The sequence below is a fragment of the Ciconia boyciana genome, chromosome 5 (assembly GCF_034638445.1).
Source record: "Ciconia boyciana chromosome 5, ASM3463844v1, whole genome shotgun sequence".
Lineage (NCBI taxonomy): Eukaryota > Metazoa > Chordata > Aves > Ciconiiformes > Ciconiidae > Ciconia > Ciconia boyciana.
This window is the reverse complement of record NC_132938.1, coordinates 79,599,942-79,621,277: the sequence shown is the minus strand read 5'-3', so window position 1 is coordinate 79,621,277 and position 21,336 is coordinate 79,599,942. Positions and strand designations below refer to the sequence as shown.

Below are 21,336 nucleotides of genomic sequence, written 5' to 3'. Positions count from 1 at the left end.
CTGTTCCTAATACACAACGAAAATTAAGAGATTTTTAATAACAGTTTGCAAGGCGTGTGCTTGTTGAGCAATTACTCCCTACCACATATAATACTGAAAAATTTCTCATTCTTTTTCAGAACAGACTTTGTATATCAGCCATCTGCCACTGACTTTAGCCATCCTACTATTGAAGCACGGTTTCATCTTTCACTGAAGGATTAGCCCATGCCATTCTCATCTGATATAGTCTTGCCCATCCATATATTTAACACCTTATTTTTAAATGTCTCTTTCCTGGTTATAACACGGAGATTATTATTCTCAGAGGTGATGAGGAGATGATCTGTACGAGTATGAGGGGAGCATTCCATTAAATCTTCCAATAAGCTCTGAAAGGGATATAAACTCTCTTTGTTGTGGGTGCAGTTGAATCTTTTCTGTTCTCTTCTTTCGCCAGGAAGATATGAGTGGCTGGAGTGTTTGATTCTATATATAACTAGTTGATGTCAGCTGGATGCCAATCCCTTTGAAGAGGATCAGCCCCCAGTTTGTCTCGGTACTAGGTACCATGCAGATCCAAGCACAAGGGTAGAAACCATCCTGGACCAGGCAGGTCATCCCCATACATAAGTAACTCCTGAAGCTTCAACTAAAGGGTTGAGATCGCTTTTTTCTGCACAACAAAACAGTAGGGTAAGTGTATTGTTTCCTAAAATATTTTGACATTGTCTGTCCTACAAACTGTCATATAAAAGACATTTATGTAACCTCTTGACTCTGCAATTAAAAAGTTGTTTATATCTTTAGTCAGAAATGCACTTTCTTTAAAGATGCCAGAGCATCTCATTTAGTTCCTCAAATTCTTTATTAGATTAAGAAATGTCAAAATGTAACATTTCTGAAATCATAAACCAAGATGTAATTAAAATATTAGTTATGAATTTACATCTTTTAATATAATGTGTAGATGTGAGAAGGCCTAGACCACTGACACTGATTTTGCTACAGAATTTATGTAGCCAACTCAAAGTCCATTCCTTTGAAACTTCTATCCATCAGAACATGTCCTAGCATCTGTCTGCAAGCAAGAACTGCCAGTGCATTTGCACAATTAAAAGTGCAGTATTTCTAAATCAGAAATAACGAACTTCACTATTCAGCCACTCTAAACAGGCTATTAGAAATTAAAGTTGGCTGAATTGTGCAAGCTGGCTCAACAATGTAAAAATGTGTTGTTTTTTTTCAGCAAGGAAAAATCATACCAGAAAATCACAATGTTATCACATTCTGCCATGGTCAAAGAGAGGAAACAACAAGCATCAGCCATTATGGATGAAATACACAGAAATGGTATAGCGCTGAACCCAGCTTACTGTATATGCAATGTCCTCTAGCCCTCCCTAATATATTTTTTTAATCATAGAGTTTAACTCTCTTACAGCTTTGTCTCTGGGTGTTTTGCCATAAATAATCTTGTGGGAGTATCATGCTGCCTATGGTAACTAATCCTTTTGTAGTTGCCTCTTTTCATTTGAAAGCTATTTTCAGATGAACAACTGCTGTGGAGGAATGAAGTAATCTAACAGCTGATGTACATTCTGCTAGGATAGCCTTTCAGAGTATTATTTGGGGTTAATAACATGACTTCATTCCATTTTAAAAGGCTATCATCTAAGAAACATGCTGATCTGTACCCTCTTTTTTTGCTGTTTCACTCTGCTTTTCTATATGAATGATAAAAAATTTTGAAACAAATGTTTACATCTCTGTTCCTTCCTCTCAAACTTTATCTTTGTAACTAACAAAATTTACTAGCATTTGGCAATTCTCTCTAATGCACAGCCACCAATTAATCTTATATGAAGAAATTTTACTTTTCTGTTGTTGCACTGATGAAAATGCAGACGCTTATGAGAAGGTAGTTTGACTTTCCAAAACAGGTTCTTAAAATTATGCTTCTAGTGTGACACCTTAGGAAGCAATTAACTCAGCTGGGAATACAAATCTGCTTGGCTTTCATTAGGTATGCACTGGAGGCTTTTGGAGATCCTTCCAATCCTCCCCATGAAGCCTTTTTTACTATCTACGTAAAAGATCAATGTTTTAAAAGTGATAAGCACCCCACAAGCCTCACTGAAAAACTGGGAGCTCCATTAATATTTAGAATTTATGAAAATTATACCACTCACAGAGGATAAAACACTGAACATTAAATTCCAGTATTTAAAATCTTTCTTGTGGGCTTTTGCTCCAAAGAATTTGGGGATGGTTTCTGTACTCACTGACCACTGTGATTGCAGGAAGAGCAGGACAAGAGACATGAGGGGTTTAGAAAAAGAAGCTAAGAGTTTCAGTGCCTGGTCCTAGTCCTTCTGATATTTCCATAGTTTTTTTCTGTAATTTCTATTCCTAAGCAAATACCTCTTTCTTATTTCCATTCTCCACTGAACACACACTTAAGTTTGAAAGCCAGTCTGCCCTTACAGATTTCATTACCACTCCTTTTTTTTTTTTTTGGTATTGTAAACCCAAGTATTTGTATTGTAAACCAAGTACCCATATGTACCTGAAATAGCCTATAAACTCTTCAGGGCCAAAAAAAAAAGTCTTTCTTATGTTTGTTTGGAACTAGGCATTTCACATGGTAAATGTTGCTACTATTCATAGCAATACTAATAAATCTTCCATACAGTCCTTGAAATCATTGGAGTTACTGGATAATCTGTGCTGATGCTTGGCATTTGCCTCACATAATCTGTCCTTTTTATTATTTACGTATTATCAGATTTGCTGTCAAGTTTAGATTCATATGCACAGATATGACAGCTTATCCTACAAGATATGCTGTGATATGTGGCCACTGAAGGCAATACTAACTCTTTAAGTGTACATTCTACTTTTGCATCTTCTTTGGATGCCTGGGATATTTAATTGTGGGGAAAAAAAAAAGAAAGAAATTTCACGAAATGGGTGTGATAAGAGTCTGAAATTTATAACTGTACAAGCTCAGTGAAACCAGTTAAGAAACAGAAGGATAATCAAAGCTGTAATTACATAAAGTATACGCTAGTTCTTTGGGACCAAATCTGAACAATTCTTGGAAAAATCAAGGAGAAATCTGGTTTTTAAATGACTAAATTCAGCTCTATTAATTTCTGACACTTTATTTTTCCCCTAATTGTTAATTCAACAAGCTTTACCTGAGATCTGGAGGGTGAACTGCTGTCTTTCTGGGTTTTGCATCACTATTAGTAATGAAGGTCCTGCACCTGGTAATTACGTAAAAATTATATGTACTGTTTCAGCCAGTCTCACAGACCTACAAAACTCCCCACTGTTAATAGAGGTAAACAGTAACAGAAGATTCTGTAACGCAAGCCCCGGTAGCTTGAATGACACACAGTAAGCATACCTACTGCAGTTTTATTTCAGCCCCTTTTTATTATAATGCTTTTGGGTAAACAATGAATCTCAAATTCCTTGTTAAAAGCTATTCATAGCAGAAACAGTTGTTGATAAGATACAAAATCAGCCAAGTTTTTATCAGTGCCTCAAAGATTACCAGTCTCTGGGCAGGACTGGTAATGACTGAAAGTCCACATCTCCTGTTGGCTTGTGGGACATGACTTTGTGTTTTAGAGAAGTTTGACACGTCATAAAATGCTGCAGGGATAGACCCTAACTATAAACCCTCTTACGGTCTCAGAAAAGAGACTGTAGTAGCAAAACTCAGCATGTGGATGTAGTGATCTCCCCAACCCCTTGGTTTTTCACTGGCAGACTTGGCCTAATCATAACATTTCTAAAGCTACTCGGTAGAGGTAAACATGTATGTAAACACATATGTTTAAGGAAGCTCTTGGAATTCCTCAGGTTAGCCTTCAATTACATCTAAATCTCATGGCCAGTTCTGTACTATTTCTTAAATGCATTCTTCAGTAGCTACATCATTAACTATCTTTCATGATATAGTTAAAAAATCTTATTTCTGATACTACAACAAACATACTATCTGATACTCATTATTAAAATTTATAATCCAGATTAAGGTATTTAGAAGATTGTAAACTGGAGGATTAAAGGGGGATTAGGCGGTGAATGCAGGAAGAACTATATAAATCATATTTAAATACCGTCTGTTATAATTTTAAGCACAGGACAGGAAGGACCTGGCAGGAACAAATTAAGAAATGAAGCTAAAAGGTTAAGATTAGGATTAAACTATGAATTAAACTTCCAGTATTAATTTACAATGTCCATTTATGACATTGATGTTCTCTTTCTATCATCCTCTAAATGTCCTCCTATTCTCATTCTTCATCACCTTTTCTGCACTGACACTGAAACAATCCCTAGACACATCACAAAACTAGACAGATGATTAGATTTTAGTTGGCAAGGGATTCAAATGAACTTCACACTTATGTTTTTGGGATCCTGCCTGGATACACAATAGTACACAACTGTGGGTTACAAAGTACCTTGGAGCCTTCCATTACATTAACAAGAACAGCACCTATGTAAGGGAACAGCAAGGCCCAAAATAGTTAACATCCAGCATGTCCCTGAAGAATACTGAGTGGTTTGGACAAAGACCTGCAATCACCTTGGCACCCCAGTCTCTGAGGAGGTACATGCTACCCACTCTGTGTGCAATGAAGAAAAGCTTTTTCTACATGAAAATGTTGCTGATTTGAGGGGTAAATTTCTTACTCCTTACTAATATAAAACCATCCAACAGTCCATACCCCTGGAGTAATCTTGAGAAATGACAAAATCAAAATATGACTTGTGGGTCTAAATTTCAGGCCACAGGCCAATAACTAGTGCACTTAACCACAGAGCCAAAACCCCACCACTATCTGTCACTGATATGGCTACACTGGGCAAGCTGAGTCATTTTCTTCCATGTTAAGAACTCTCTGTTTTGTAGTTACCTCTTAAATAACAGGAGAGTGTTAGGATTCTTTGCGCATACTATTTTTAAAGCAGAAGTGCATGCTCTGGCTCACAATACAGTTAGCCTGCTCTTGCTCCAGTTAAATCTATTGCAAACAATCGATTGAAATCAGTATGAACAGAAGTGGATCAAGTGATGCACTCCAGGGCCCACAAACTTGTTTGATTTACTACATGGAAAACTCTTGTCTATACAGCTTCGGCCAAGTATTTAATATACCTGTCTCAATTAAGTTTTCCTAAACGTCAGCAAATCACACCGTTTTTCCAACATAAAGTTACTAGGAGACATACACCATGTTGAACATGCTATTTACTCAAAATGAAACTCCGCATATGCAATATTAACTTTGACATTAGGTACCTTCTGCAGTTAACTAATTTGTAATGTTAGTTTTAAACTGGGCTTCCTGTGTGCTTACTCTGGAAGCAAGCCACAGTGTCTTACATATAATTTGCTTTCATTTCATTTTAATGCATTAAAATATACGTCAAAGTTCAGAATTTTAAATCCTGTAGACCATGAGACTATGTGAAGAATAGAATTTCTTATTATTAAAGAAATAACAGAATGTGACTTTGAATAAGTGGATCAAAGAAACATGCTAGATCATTGATATAATCCTCAAAGCACACTGCATCTTCCTATTTTTCCTCCTGAAGTTTATGAACAACTGAGGAGAACAATTTCAATCAATAAATGATAAATATTAAAGTAAGTGGCAATAGGAATTATTTTCTTCAAAATTCTGGTTTTACTATGCGATCCAATTATTGTTACATTTGTTAAATTCTACAACCTTCTAAGCAGAAGTACATTAGTAGAAAATATACTTTGTTCAGTGTTGAAGTTACTGTATTCTAAGGTTTAAGCTTTATCTATAGGTTGAGGACATCTAATGAGAGAGTTCAGTCACTAAGCAACAGCTTGCTCATTGCCACCAGCATCCCAGTTTCCAGAACATTACCACAAAGATGACCAGTAGAGTTTGTGATATTCAGAGTTCTCCATTTACAGTCCCAATTGATCTCCCCTTCCCCTGCTTATGCATTTTAATTTTCAAATCACCCAGGAGGTCACTAAAGACAAAGAAGGAATTTTTCCCAAGCAGTGAATAAAGTAATATTGCATCTAGTAATTCAGTTTCCTCTTAGAGAGAATTAAAAAGAAAATGTTCTAAATATATCAATTCCTAGAAGCATGTTGCAATTCTTTGTTAGGGCTCTCATTTTCAACACCTTGAGCTTTATTTTGAAAGCTTCTTTTAAAAAAGTTTAAAAATACTATTTTATAGAGACTTTCTAATGCAAACTTTTCTTAAAGTACAAAACATGCCCTGGATTCCGAAAGCACGCAGAATATTAAAGAATAATTGAAAATAAAATGTTTTCAAGCAATAAGAAACTGGTAGGCATGTTTAAAAGGGGTTACTTGCTCATCTATCCAATGCAGGACACACAGAGCTAACTGAAGGTTTGATGTGGGAACACTGGGGTCAGATGGAATTTTGTTCCTGGTTTCAGCAGAAGCCAGTTTTTACTAGTCTGCTATTAAGATGGTATGTAGGACATTATAGACCTGATTTTGATAACAGCTGAATGCCATTCAACTGAAGTAAATTTGGAGCTTGAGGTGCTTAGCATCTTTGAAAAAACAAGTTTGTGATGTTCAATACTCTGCTCCAAAATTTTGGAAGAATGGTTGATTTCCCTAACACCGTATGAAGCTATGTATGTTATGTATTAGATAAGTACACATTAACATGTTGTTGAATTTCAGTGTAGGGTATGCAATATCAGGCATTTAAGAAAAACGGAGGTATGTATTTATCCATTGTATTGCAGTCTCACCCAGCTTAAACCTTGGAAAAAAGGTCAGCACCCCCAGAGATATCATGGTAGAAGAACTATCGACACTCAGCAACAGAGGTGCAAGACTCTTCAAGAGACGTCAGCGGAGATCTGACAAATATACGTATGAAAATTATCATTATGTAGCAAACAAGCCAAGAAATGTGAGTATTTGGTAATAACTTACTAATGAAACACAGTGAGACTAGCTTGGGGTTCCCTTGGTGCTCACGATACACATTGTGCATGATTTATTTGTAGTTTCAGGAAGAATAAAAGCAAAATCCTGTACTAGAATGAGGCTAATATGAAGTGAGCCATTTGTATTTTATTGAGCTCCTATAAACAAATAAAAAACCTGAAAGCCTTATACTTAAGGACATCAGATTCAAATCATTCTCATTCAAATCTGGTTCAGGTTACTAGTGATCAGAGTTCTTATCCTCTAACAACTGGCTTGTTGACTACTGAAAATTCACTAGTTAATGATATTCAAAAGGCTGGAAGAAGTAAGAGTCTGTTTCATGCAACCAGTAAGTATTTTTATTAAAATAGGTTGGTGGTCTCAACGTGGTTCGCAGGCAGCAAAATGACTGTCACAATTGGCATTAATACACTTCTGGCCTGCCTGTCTCAACAGGGAGAAAAAGGATGGAGCTTGTCACTGCAAGACAATTACTCTTTGAACCAGTCCTTCAGGGACTGGGTTAAAGCATTAGTGATACCCTGGGAATCCTCATCGCAGGAACTAAATGCACCTGGCGTTTGTCTAATCTGTGGCCTTTGCAAAATACTTAAACCTTTTGCTAAACCTCTGAAAACAGGGACAACAACATTCATAAATTCTACCTAACTCTCCTATGTGATGCAAGGTTTAATTATTTGAACATGAATACTCTATGCCCAGTCTAATACAGCACGCAAGCAGCCCCTCTAATTCCAGTATTGTATTAAATTCTGCTTATCAGTTACATGTACACATCCCCACTGATTTCAGATACAAAGGTACATGACTAAAGAAGCAGAATTTGTCCCAGTACTTTTAAGCTGCTTTGAGAATGAAAAGAAATACGTGCTACAAAAGTTAATTATTATTAACTAACCTAGGAAATATTTCTTGTAGAACAGCAATTCTCTTTCCCTGAAGCTTTCACAACTAATCATTGCATAGGTGGTGCTATGATTGTGTTAGCATCCAACCCCTACAGAATCCATATAAAGACTTTGACTCAATTCTTCTTTAATCTTCACTTGGGATAAGAAAAATAGTAACTATACGTAATATATTGTGATATAATCTAAAGTTTGTGTCGGTACAAATAGGAAACAATTAGTTTATTAATCAGAACAGCAAAGCACCAAAGGGCTTACTCATATTATGTTTGATTTTACTAAAGAAAATACACAGACGCTTGCAAATTAATCAGAAACAATAAAATGAATGCAACTTGTCGACTCTAAAGAAAATTTTGTCTAGTTGCATCTCATAACTCTGAGGCTTTGGGAGCAGACAATAAAAGATGCATTTGCAATTTACTGTTGTCCATGCTAACGAAAAAGTTGAGGGATCTCACAACAGTTAGAGAGGTGATTATTGGAGCTGAGTTCAGTAATTCCAATATCACAGCTGAAATCTCTAAAATATTTTTGCTCCCTTCTTGAAGAAGGAATTATCTATGCTTTGTTGACTGTAAAGGTAAATACATTCATAATTCTGTGACCTTTACATTTCCCATACAAAAAATGAACTTTACTTGGGAATAAAAGTATGTCTTAATATCCTCTGTCAAAGAAGAAAAATTTTTACGTTTCTTTTTTTATGGTGCAAATATTTCAAACTTCTTTGGTCGCTCACTCAACAGAAATTAAATTACACAGGGATCAAATGGGATCATGTTTGAGTTTTGATAAATCTGCTTTTTAAAAATAAATCTGCACAAAAGAAATTCTGTATAAAAAAATCTGAATAACTCTATTGAACACCCAAAACTACTTTTAGAACCCTATTATTTAGAAGCCCATCTATGAATACCGTCCCTCCAATTTCTGCCTCTATTGAGTATTAGAAGCTACACAGATAAATTCTGAGCACATCATCAATCTCGTCAGAATTTCTGTATCCAGCTCCATGCTTTTGCTATGAAGTCTGACAGATCAGTTCCTCTCTAGTCTACTTCTTCCCACAAAAACACAGAGTACACACGCTGTACAGTCACTATGACGTTCTGACATGTGAAAAAATGATGCCTCTTTGGTTTCTGTTCCCTTCCCTTAAATGCCTATTTAGCCACCACTGGTGTTGTCTTCATCATCTTTATGATTCTGCCTGCAAAAATTATCTTTCTAACATACTTCAGGATGGCTGGAACACATTCTACTTTGATTTTTTTTGTTTCAAGTTTAAACAAGTATTATTTGTTTGCCTTCCTACTTCAAGAAACTCTTACTCTAAAAGAGTCTATATTTAAATTGCTTTTAGCCTATGTGTCATAGCTAAAATAAGATACTGACTTCTTATGAGACTCTAATTCTATATTTACGCAACAATGATTAAGCCTTTGGATGCTTTCTTAGAACTGATGACCCGATAGGAGGGTGGAAAATAACAGCATATCATGAATCTCCAAAAACTGACCTGCACTGAAGTTGTTATTTCTATTACAAATAAAGAAAAAAAAAATCCCAAACAAAAGCAATTCCGTAAATGCAGTGAATTTTCAACTGATATGGGAAGAGACGCTTTGAAGAATCAGTGCTTTGAAACTCATATGGCTCAAACTTGCCAGATTTCTTGAATCTTTGGGTAGCAAGGGTGCTCTGTCTGGTACATAACAGCTTCTAGTGATCCAAGGGACACATTTTATGGCCACCCCACCAAAGTGACCAAACGTACTCTTTGCTGTGAACCACACAGCCCACGTGCACAGGTAGATTTTGTGGTGATTGGTGCAAGCAGCAGATGGGATCAACTCTCTTTGTAGACTGCATACCAATATTTAAATATCCCAAACTTAGGAAAAGGTCAGACAACTCAGCTGGACAGTTATAAGGCTTTAGGAGTCTTGCTGACCTAGCTCACACCACCTCCAATCCTTTCAATAAAGCATTCCCACACTTGTAATACAGACATTTAAAATTGTGCTGGGATATCATTCTTAACACTGAAAAATTATTCATTTTTGCTTACATAGCCAATGTAAGAGAGTTGTCAAACTGTTCCATCTTCTGGCTAACAGCCAGAAAATCCTGGGGAGTGCTATGCTATCTAGCAAACAGGGTACCAAACAGCAGGACAATATGCCTTCAGATAGTATGCCCTGGGTCTCAGATCTGGGCTGTAAATTGGAGTACCACTCCAACCCTCAACAGAGAACCACAGAGGCTTCTTTTGCCCATGCTGTCAATGATATTTATTTCTATTTGAATGCAGCGTGGAGAGCCCATACAGAGTGTTAAAATGGATGGCCTCAGTGTGGAAGGAATTCCCCAGCATGCCCCAATGACACCTCCTAATACACCTGATCCCCGGAGTCCACCACATCCTGACAACATTGCCCCAGGTAATATGTGAGTTTACGGACATTAAATATATTTAGTTCTCATTTCACAGCAGAGGAAGGACCTCTTTATAAAACAGTATCTTCAACAAGAATTTGTTCATGGATTTAATATTAGAAATCGATAAATTTGAGTCAGATAACTAATCAGAATCTCCCACAAAAATGTAAAGTGGTGCTCTTCAGTTGCTTCTGTTCATTTTTAAATATTTCACATGCCTTTTGTACTACTTCTCCCTAAACTGAAAACATACATTAATATCAAGAGAGACTGCTCCTATATTTACTGGTCTTACAAACATTGAGAAACAGATCCTCAGACTTAAAACCAGATTAATATACCGATTTTTCTTTGCCAAACCTTTGTTTCTAATATGCAACACACTGCTCAACAGTCTGAAAGTTAGCCATTGTAGTTTAATTACCCATAAAAGTAAATCTGGAGTCACTGTAAGTTTTGCTAGAAACCTTTACAGAGGAGCAACTTATAGAGGAATTTGCCTCCAGCTGCATAAACTATCCTTTTTTAAGTCCTTAACTGTGAGGGTACTGTTGTCTTTAAATAAAGCAGTGAGCTACAAGGTGGCCTTATTTTGTATTCTTTAAAGACTAGAGAAGGCTAATTTGTTTTAATTAATTTATTCAGTGATATAGCCCTTCTTCCTGTTTATGAATTATCCATGAGCAGGCTGTGGTTTTTATAAATTCATTCTTTGTTCAGAATTACTCAATGCATGTTTTATGCAGACCTTTTCCAGCCTATGTAAACTAGGTCAATGCTACTCTGTTAGTGACTGCTAAGACTGTGCCTCCATTGGTCAAATACAATGTGAACAGAGGTAATTTCCATTGCTAAGACATGACAGAAATCTTCAAGCCCTTCTTGAGGCAAAAAATATCTGGCAAAAGGAGTAGATATTAAACCACAGGGTTTTTTTAAGCTTATAGAAGGAAAGAGCATTAATTTAAAGAGCTAGATGTAGTGGAAAGGTAAAAGGGTAGAATAAATTTCCCTTGTTTTTCAAGTAAATAATGTAACTCATATAATTGGATAATCCCTTGCTGGTTTTAATTCTTCAAATTGTACATTAAGGTCTGGCTTCCCCCCACCATTTATTCCCGCCGTATTGTACTTGGCTTTAGAAGAAATCACACTGAATATGGAATTTATTTATTTAGTAAAATTCTGATCAGAGCCCGATCCTCAGATGATTATGCAGAGAGAAAACAACTGATTCTTCACTTTTTCAGATGATGAAAAGGACCAGAGAACCAAGTAGGTAGGACATTTTAAAGCATCTAAGGCAGAGGCAAAGACAAAAATTCCACTGTAATGGCTGTGATCCTAACTCCTTTTAATACTTTTGGAAAATTTCACCCAAAGACTATAGAATTATCTTAGTTTTAACCAAAAGACTGTTTTTAAAATCTTTTTGTGAATTCACCCCAAGGGCTGTGTAGCTATAGTCTAGTTTCAAACAAATGCTTATAATGATAGAAACAAATTTATCTAAAACTAAAATAAACAGTAGCCTCAAAAGAGGGTGGAATACTTTGGAGCAGTTATCTAAAAGGCTACAAATTCCCCGGGCCAGCTTTCTGCTTCTGTGTAGCTTTGGCCAGGTGACTTGATCCAATTGTCCATTTTACCTAACTGTGAAATGATGGTATGTTACCTCCTAGTTACATAGGATAGTGGTAAGGAAGCAGAAAACGCAAAGTATTATTATAATGGTTTTGCCCTGATCACCTTGCAGGATATTCTGGACCACTGAAAGAAATTCCTCCTGAAAAGTTCAACACTACTTCTGTGCCAAAGTATTATCAGTCTCCCTGGATAGAAGCCATTAGGGATGATCCAGAGCTGCTGGAAGCTTTATATCCTAAACTTTTTAAACCTGAAGCAAAGCCGGAACTGCCTGACTACAGGAGCTTTAACAGGTAATTCTGAATGGACACTGAATTTTACAGTGCAGAGAAAAATTACTATGAAATGAAACGTTTCCACCAGCTGTAAAAAAACCCCTACCACCTGTGTTTGCAAGTATATGAATAAACATGAACACACACACAGATTGCAAGTGGCAAACAGGAGCGTTGAGGAGGAAACTAGTCTCTCTCTAAAGCATGGACCCAAAATTAAATTGCAGAACCAGGAATGTAAGATGAATTGTTGAAAATATTGAAAGAAAGAAGGGAAGTATCAGAATCCAGTGTACTCAATAAATGGGAAACATGAGCTATAGCAATGCTTCAAACTCCTTTCAGTATTTCTGTTGTTGACTTCAGTAGGTACGGGATTGTACGATCTATCAGGGAAACTCTCAGTCAAAACTTTGTTTGTAAGCTGTATAATGCAAACTACTGGTTTTTTTTTTTTAATACAACTCACATGGCTTGTTTTTAGGCAATAATAGTACAATGAACTTTATCCCTCAACCAATCTCTCACACCAAATAGTTAGCAGACTGCATATTTTATTGCATTTAACATTTTTTATATCTTTGACAACCTTCAGTAACAAATTAACAGATAAAACATTACAAGCAGACTTAAAAAGCATTTAAAGTAGAACGGGATCTGAGCATGAAGTTATTTACATAGTAACTAGTATACTAAGGCTTTCAGATGAACTTCTAGATATATGGCCAATATTGGGTTTTGAACTATTTTGAAAGTTTTAAAACACATTCTTATGGTTTTTGCTTTCATTCATACCATTCACACTACCTTTTCTTTATTGAAGTTAAGGACAATTTTTCTCTAAGTAACCCCTGCTGAATTCCAGACAGCTGAGCCAAACCAAAACCCTTCCTCAAAACACCAGATGGCAATCTATTGAAAAAGAAAACGGCTCATGGCAATATAAACTTAGAGAAAAATACCACAAACGTCACTTGTGTTCCTTTCATTGAGGTGGGCCTCGACTATGAGTGCAAGGACTAAAAAAATTGCACAATTCAACATTACAACTGGCACTGCAGACACTACACTAATTCTGATTTCCTAACAGCAATATACATCGCCATGTTAATAATTAAGTCTGTGTGGCACACTCTTCTCAGCAGACAAAATAGCAAATACAAGTCAGAGAGATATGCTACAGCTGCTAACATTGGAACAGTAACAGCACAGTTTATGTACTATGGTTACTGTGACTGAAAAAAAACCCCAAAACAAACAAAAAAACCCCCATCAAAGATACATAGATATATATACATGGAATAGAGACAGCATCAGTTCTCCCTCTCACAAGAGAGATTCTTGAGAGAGTCCAGCACACGAGTCTACTGTGAAAGATAGGATGAGACAGGGCACAGAGGCCCCATTAATAGGGATATGTGTCTTGAGATGGTATCTGATGGCTTCTTTGTGGATTTTTAAGCTGCTCTGTGGTCCCATATTCTATTAGTTGTCCTCTTTACAACGCTAACCGGATTTCTTTGTATGAGGATTTTCTCTATGTATTAATGACATGGCAGAACTGTGGCTCACCACAGTCCAAATTTCTTGAACATTCATGCATTCATATAAGGGAAAGGTCAATATTCTCCCTTGTAACTGCCATAAAAACGTAAAACCTGGCATATAAATCCAGACTGTGAAATTGGTAAATCCAAAACATAAGGCATACAAATATAATCCACCACGACTCTCCTTCTCATGGAAAAATCCACATCCAGGAGAAAATAAAAGGATGCCTGATGGACCTAGAAAAGTTGTTACATACAGTACACTCAGATTTACGTTTTCTAGCAAGAAGGAGTAGATCCAAAAAGAAATTGAGAATTTGCAAAATTGAAATTCAAGATACTAGCCTCTTGGAGAGGATTTTACGGCCATGACTTAGGTGTCTACACTCCTAAAAATGCACAGGAGAGTGGGATGTCTGATTATGGGACTCAGACAGCACACTGCAGGCCAAGCTAACCAACATAGAACATTACAGAGAAGGCTAAATGTGACCCAAATTTCTCTTTGCTAAGGCCATCAGCACCTAATTCTGTCTGCCTGTCTTCAGGTCAGGGCTTGATTAAGGTCTTCCTTTCCAAAAATGGAACAGGGATCACATGTATTCTTTCGAAATTTGTATAGACAATAAGGTTCATTTCTTTGGAAAGAGCATTTTCCTAGAATGTGGCCAGCCTGGATTTATTTCTACAGGAATGTCAAACCCTGAGGAGAGGTGTAACAACCTGGTTTCTGGCTCTTCCATGGAAGAGGTGGGAACACTCATCACTTCCCTTATTAAGACCTGTGCCATAGTACAGAAAATAATAAACCTCTTTGGGCTAGAGGGAGTAAATATCTTTCTCTAGCTGAACAATTAAGAAACTCACTTGGGGAAAGAGACACCTGGGCCTACATCTCCGTTCCCAGATCTTTCAATGCACGCTCTTTCATTACTGCTTACAGTAAATTAAGTTTAAGCAGAAAACAGGACCTACACTTCTCTGCTGTCAGTTGTGTGGCCTGATGTCTAGGCTAAGAGTCCTACTCTGCCTAATCCAAGTAATTTTTTATTTCTGGGTAGCATTTTTGCTGGAATACTATATGTGAGCAGTTAGGTCCACTCTTACAAAGAGATGCCCTCAGACTGAAGAGAATCCAAATCTCTTGCAGAATAGCTCTGGTCACAGACATACTGTTATTTGACACAGAGGTTCAACACTAACAGCCATGGATTTTGAGTGAAAGTGCCATGATGTGCTATTTTGCTCAGAGCTTGCTGCAGTAGCATATTATGTGTGTTTTCAAGCAAGGAAGCTTAGGCAAAAGATTATTAATTAGAGAATCACAGATGAGCTTTGGTGCAAGATAGGTGCAGCTGCCAGTATAGCTAAGATAAAGGCAGATCTGAGCATTTGTATAAGGAAAACACTAGGCATCTCAGGAATTTAGGAGCCTATGGGCTTTGCGCATAAGGGGAGATATCTCTTTGGACTTCTGTGTCTAGATCCTACTAAGTCATTCTGTGCATCTAGGTCACAGCATCCTTGACTTCTTTAATTGCAGTCTTGGAGAGAAAGCAAATGATACTGTAAACAATTAAAGTGCAATATAATGACACCATTTTGTTATCAGTGAAGGTATCAATCAAGGCTTTCTATCATGCTTCATCGTTCAATAAAGTGCCATTATGTTTGTTCTCCTGCAAAACACTGGTACAGTCATCATTAGTCAGGAGGGGGTGTGGTTAACATCAAGTGTGATGCATAGGACTCCCAAAGGAAATGGGCCTGAGATTCTTCCCAGTTCATTCAGTGGTATCTGTTAAAACGGCACTCAGACTTTACAGGCCATATTCAGGTTCCTTTCAGCTTTCCTTGTTACACAACAAACTGCAAAAGCAACACAACTTTAGCAGCTAGGGATGTCTGATGTGTTGGAACAGATGGACATATGCATGGTTTAAAAGTACATTCAGCACTAAACAGCATTCAGATTTTTTTTTCGGCTGCCAGCGATGAAGAGGCAGCTCTGGACCCTGTAACAGTGCAATTGTTATAATAGTAGCAGAATCAGAACTAAGGAATTCATAGAGGTACTAGTTGGGGTCTAGTACACATTTTATGCTGCAGGGATCTTGCAGTGCTGACAGGTCAATGAAGGAAGAAGCAGTGGCAGCAAATGTCACGCACATTTGCCTTCTGAGGCAGGCCTTTCTGTGAGACAGCCAGTAATGGTTTAGCAGCACACAGCACTAGTCAGAGTGCATGATCAGAGGAATTGGGTTCTGAGGATCTCTGAACAGACTGTTCAGACCGGGCTACCCTTCCTCCTCCTCCTGGATGAAAATGAATCTGTGCTAGCAGAGAAATGCTGCAGAACAGAGCCAGGCCATCTGATTTCTCTTGGAGATTAATTCCTATTAGGATTGAAGAACTATTTACTGGTGAAGAATTTTCTTGCCTCTTTTACCAGTGTGGAAGCACCTAGTAATCATCTGTGGGAAAGACAGCATGAATCTACATTTGTTCAGGAGTTTGTAATATTAGTTAAATTAGTACCTCTATTCCATCTGCTTTCTTGGAGTTGGATAAAATATCAAAGGTAGGGTTATGAGTAATATACAAAGCACTACATCTTACTCACATAAGACAAGCAAGTCTGACTAGTTCTGCCACTCCTACCAGATAAATTCTTGCTCAGCTTTCTCAATTCCCAAAGACTACTGTTTCAAAAACACTACAGGAATCCAGTCCATCTGGACTGGGCTCTGTTTTTATTGATTAATGGATTCTGAACTCTATTGTAAAAATGCTGAGATCCAGAGCCTCAAAGGAATTTTGGGTACTAACTTGAAGTGATCTGAGATTAGTGGAAGCTGGGTGCTTAGCCAGTTCCTTGGCACCTAAATACCTCTGTGAAACTGGCATTAGCTCTTGCACTAAGCTACCATGAAGCTCTGAGCATTTTGCAGGGTCAGGTTCTTTGCTCCTATGTCTCCTTTTTGCACAGAATCAACAATAAGCAGAATGTTCTAAGAATGACAGTCCCATTTTAAAATGTGAAACTCACATTTTTTGTAATTATGTAATTGGAGGTGCTAATCCGATACAGTTAAAACATTTCTTCAGACTTTCCCCCATGATCAACTACAAGTAGTCTCCTATGTTGAGACAATATAAGAATAAGAAACAGTGCAGGAAAAAAAAAAAGAAGCCCTGCTAAAACAACAGTTAAAAATAAACGTGGTTGTGCCTGCTATTGTTAAATCATGCACCTACTTTTTAGGAATATGCAAAGTGAATATTAAACAATCTCTTACACTTCCTGGTGCCACTTCCTGTGGCTCTGAACCAGCAATTCCGCCCTTACTACGAGCAATGACTAGTGGAATTTTTTACACATGAGTTTTAGGCTTCTGTACAGTGAATCAGAGCTCAAGTGATACAGTTGATGTGCACACAACACAGGTCATTACGACACCATGTTGTCAGGCAAGTTATTGCTCACAAAAATATACTGCTGCTGTAAAGGAAAATTAACATCTATTAGCCAACTACTGTACTCTCCTTTACGCCGACCATCATGTGCTTCTGCCTAGCATGCAGGAATGCATAATTCTCTGAGGCCAGACTTTGTATCAGAACTACATGGGGGTTTTTCCCACCTAAGACATTTGAATTTCCATAGAACGCCCTCCTGTTTCTGTTACCGACAGAAACATGATGTATTTAAAACCCAAGAATGCTACAAAGAGGAAGTTTTACACTGTGGAATTGTTTTGCATTTTATACAGCTATTATTGTTCTGTTCATGTTGATTATCCCTTTAATTTACATATTGATGAGAGTTAAATATTACAACAATGTGAGAATGTGTATCTTAATTAGAGCAGCAATTAAAACAATCTTTATTATCCTGTAAGATGTAGATCACTACATTCACTCTGTGCCAATTACCAAGCAATTATTTTTAATCAGTATCATACGGTATCCAATTTGACATTGTGACCTAGAAGACAGTTTCACAAGAAAAGCTTGATACCACAGTCACTTTGTATAAAGAATTTCCTTTGACCTCAAGAGAGTTTAATGCCTGGACTGGCTGCTGCTGCAAAATCTTGTCTTACCTTCATTTGAGAAACAGTTTTAGAGCTTAAACCAAAGCAGTGCTCTTCTCTCAGTAAGTGTGCATGCTCAGAACTTTCATGATTTTTTATATTTTACAGGATTCACCCTTTGGAATTAACACCATCCCCTTCAACAAATGCTGCTCGTACTGAAATTCTGTGAATTATCTGTGTAATGACACAGCAGTACCATTTCTTTTAGGTCACAGATTCATTTTTCTGAATTAATCTCTTTTTTGTGTGCATACTTAATTCTCCCTAGGTCTTATCTATAGTTACCTTGCTGAAAATCCTAGTCAGATCTTCAAATTATCTCTTTTCGCTTATGTTGGCATTAATTTCTCTGGGCTTCTGCTATAATACCTGGAGCCACTGGAAATATACACCAGCAGATCTGTTGTTTTGTATCAAACACACAAAACCCACCAAGGCTGGTGAAATTCCATTTCAATAAAAATTCATTTTCACATGCCACTATGTACCTAGCTTTGCAGAAATCAGGTGCTCCTGTCTAGCTTAAAAATCTGACACTCTTAACTGACCAGAATATATCCCAGCAAAGTTACGCAGCTGATCAAAATGCAGAGCACATACAACAGTCTGTTTGGTCATGTTTGCTTATACAAAGGAGTCTGGAATAAGTGACAGAAAAACTCAGTTGTTTTTTTTTTCAGCCTAGAAACCTGCAAATATAGAAAAATCATGGGAAGTATTTGGAAATACTGTTGTTTTAAAATATTTGCAAATGTATGTAACAGTCAGTTCCTGCTTAGTATTTCTTATCTTTTAGTTTCTCAGTCTTATTGCTCGAGGGAACATTTAAATTTAACCAACATGAAAGATACTGACCAAAGACTAGGGGCCAATTTCAGCCAGTGTTTCAAGGTTTAGTTACATAAACATTTTCTTCAGCAACAAAGCTGGTGTAAGAAGTCCTCACCCATTCCCCTCCTTTCCAGAGCCTGTTGTCTTTGGCTGTTCCTTTCTGCTTCACATTACACTTTACTGTCTCCTCACTTGTATTGCTACAATTGTTTGAGCGTAATGATATAAACCAGATTGCTGAAATAATTTGGATTTTAAAATGCTCCTTTGTTTTGAAGGGTCTTTGTTTAACCCAGAAGTGACCCAAGTTTATAGCACAACCCACGTACATTCTAACTGGTACAACAATATGGTGCTGAAATATAGTGTAGTGGGAGGAACATGCAACCGGGGATAGGAAAAATGGGGTGAGAACTTCCTAAACTAACTACCTGCTAGAGAGAATGTGTTGAACTATGTTTTCAGATTTATCCTTATCACCAACAAAATAAGTTTAGTAACTGTGACTCACCAATGACAAGGTTTTCTTGCAACATCTTTTTCCCTCAGCTTTTCCATCCATTTGAATTTTGAAGAAGTCTGAAGGCTTTATCTAAGGGAAAATAAATCGGATCTTAAAGAGAATTTGCCAGAAAAACAATCAGAATACTTTTCCCAAAAGCTTGAAAATGTAAACAAGACATGGTACCAAATCTGTATCATTAAGATAGCTTCTGTTCTTTTCAGCTCCTGGGAGGAAAAGAAAACAGGTATTTTTAAAATCACATTTTACTTTTATTTCTCTAATATCTACAGAGTTGCGACTCCCTTTGGTGGTTTTGAGAGAGCATCAAAGTTGGTTAAATTCAAGGTACCAGATTTTAATCTACTGATGCTAAATGATCCCAGATTCATGATCCTTGCAAACCCTCTTGCTACCAGAAGATGCTTCAATAGGACTCCTAAAGGATGGACGTCCGAGAATATTCCTGTAGTGTTCATTCAGCCTTCGGATTCCAACAAAGTTCCAGAAACAGAGGACCTGTGAGAGAAGCTGCAGTCTACATCATACAAAATGCTGAAAGCTCACATCCATGTATTTTTGGTCCAAATATTACTATAGGCTACTGGCAAAATTTTTCCTTGGCAGCTGGAGTGTAAGTAATAACGTCTGATGCAGTGTCTCTTTTCTGGCACCTAGTTTCATCTGTAGACACAGTATAAATAAAGTAATTTGGCAAATGTGACTGAGATATTTTCTATCTGTGTTTACATGTTCTTCTTTTACTTCAGTGAAAACTACAATTTCTCTAAAATCTTTGCTTGTCATTTAACAACAAGTGTACTAAGAAAAAAAAGTGACACGACTATCAAGGGATTTGATTTGATAGGTATGCTGATTACAGTAAAACAACCGAGCAATACCACAACAGTGCAGTCAGTGCACTCTGAGTACCGCCTGCACTGATAAGCTCTGACAAATCAACCTTTTTTCCCAACCCTGCTTTCAGCCAAAGTTAAGAATTTTATCATTACTTCAGTGACAGCAAGTTTAGGCCATTTTCCTCCTTTCTGAATCTTAGCTTTAATTATGGACATCAATATCCACGTCACCTGGATTTGTTTACAGAAAATGCAGTAAATTTGGCAATGACAAAGATTACCTAGTGGTATGAAAAAGTACAGAGGTATTTCCTGGATAAGTCTAGAATGTTTGCGTTAATCACAACTAAAAAACCCACCAATGACTGGTTATGTCAAACATACCAAATTAGTATCACTGAGCTATGTTACCACAAATGCTTTTGTTACTAGAAAGAAATTTCATAGACCTTTTTCCCTACAGCCATAGTATATACAAGGACTTAAAAGCATGAGAGTTTTCTTGCTCTTGATATGCTGGCAAGCTCTGACATTTTAGAAATACAAGTATCAGACTCTTATTAAGCATTTGTAACTACATGGGGCAGGCAAAAATCAGTAAGAGGGTGCTGTTTTTCAGTGTCATTTTTCAGGTTACAACTACATTCTAGTGAGAGGCAAGCATCAGTTTAATAATTGTTTGTTTTTAAATGTTTTCATGTTTGAGAAGTATCCAACATCTAATACACTTTAGTGTGTATGTGTTTTGAAACAGGAAACTTTGCTTCATCCAATAGGTCACCTTCATATATCCTAGATGCCTCTCCAGGGCATTATGGTCTCTAAGCATGCATGCGACATCCAAGAGGTTTCTGGGTGTCTCAGATACTCATTTTTTCTTTAAATCAGAGCATTCATAAATTTTGCAAGCTCTATGGTAACATGTTAATCAAATTTTATCTCAAAATGAAACCCACAGAAGCTGATGACGGTAAGCAAATAAAATAATGTTTTTCCAGATATTTTCCTTATTAATGGTTTTGGTGGCGTTGAACTGCAGAAGTGACTATTTCAGAAAGAATCACAGCAACTGAAGAAAAGAATGGTAGAATGAGATTTAAAGTGAAAAGATCAACAAAAAGTTTTGCCTATATTTTTGCGGCTGAAATTTGTGTCTGTAAAAATGGTTTCCACGTTTCAAATCTGGTTTCAAGGCAGGTAGTTGGCAAAGGAAATTCTGTC

General features: G+C 37.0%; 1 protein-coding gene across 1 annotated transcript; it reads left to right on the top strand.

Moving 5' to 3' along the window:
- The first annotated feature begins 1,256 nt into the window (after window positions 1-1,256).
- MYOZ2 (myozenin 2) lies at window positions 1,257-19,780 on the top strand. Its single transcript, XM_072861228.1, has 5 exons — window positions 1,257-1,332; window positions 6,787-6,956; window positions 10,223-10,352; window positions 12,107-12,290; window positions 19,549-19,780. Exons 1-5 carry the CDS (start codon window positions 1,257-1,259, stop codon window positions 19,778-19,780), a joined length of 792 nt encoding a protein of 263 aa, XP_072717329.1.
- The last annotated feature ends 1,556 nt before the right edge of the window (window positions 19,781-21,336 follow it).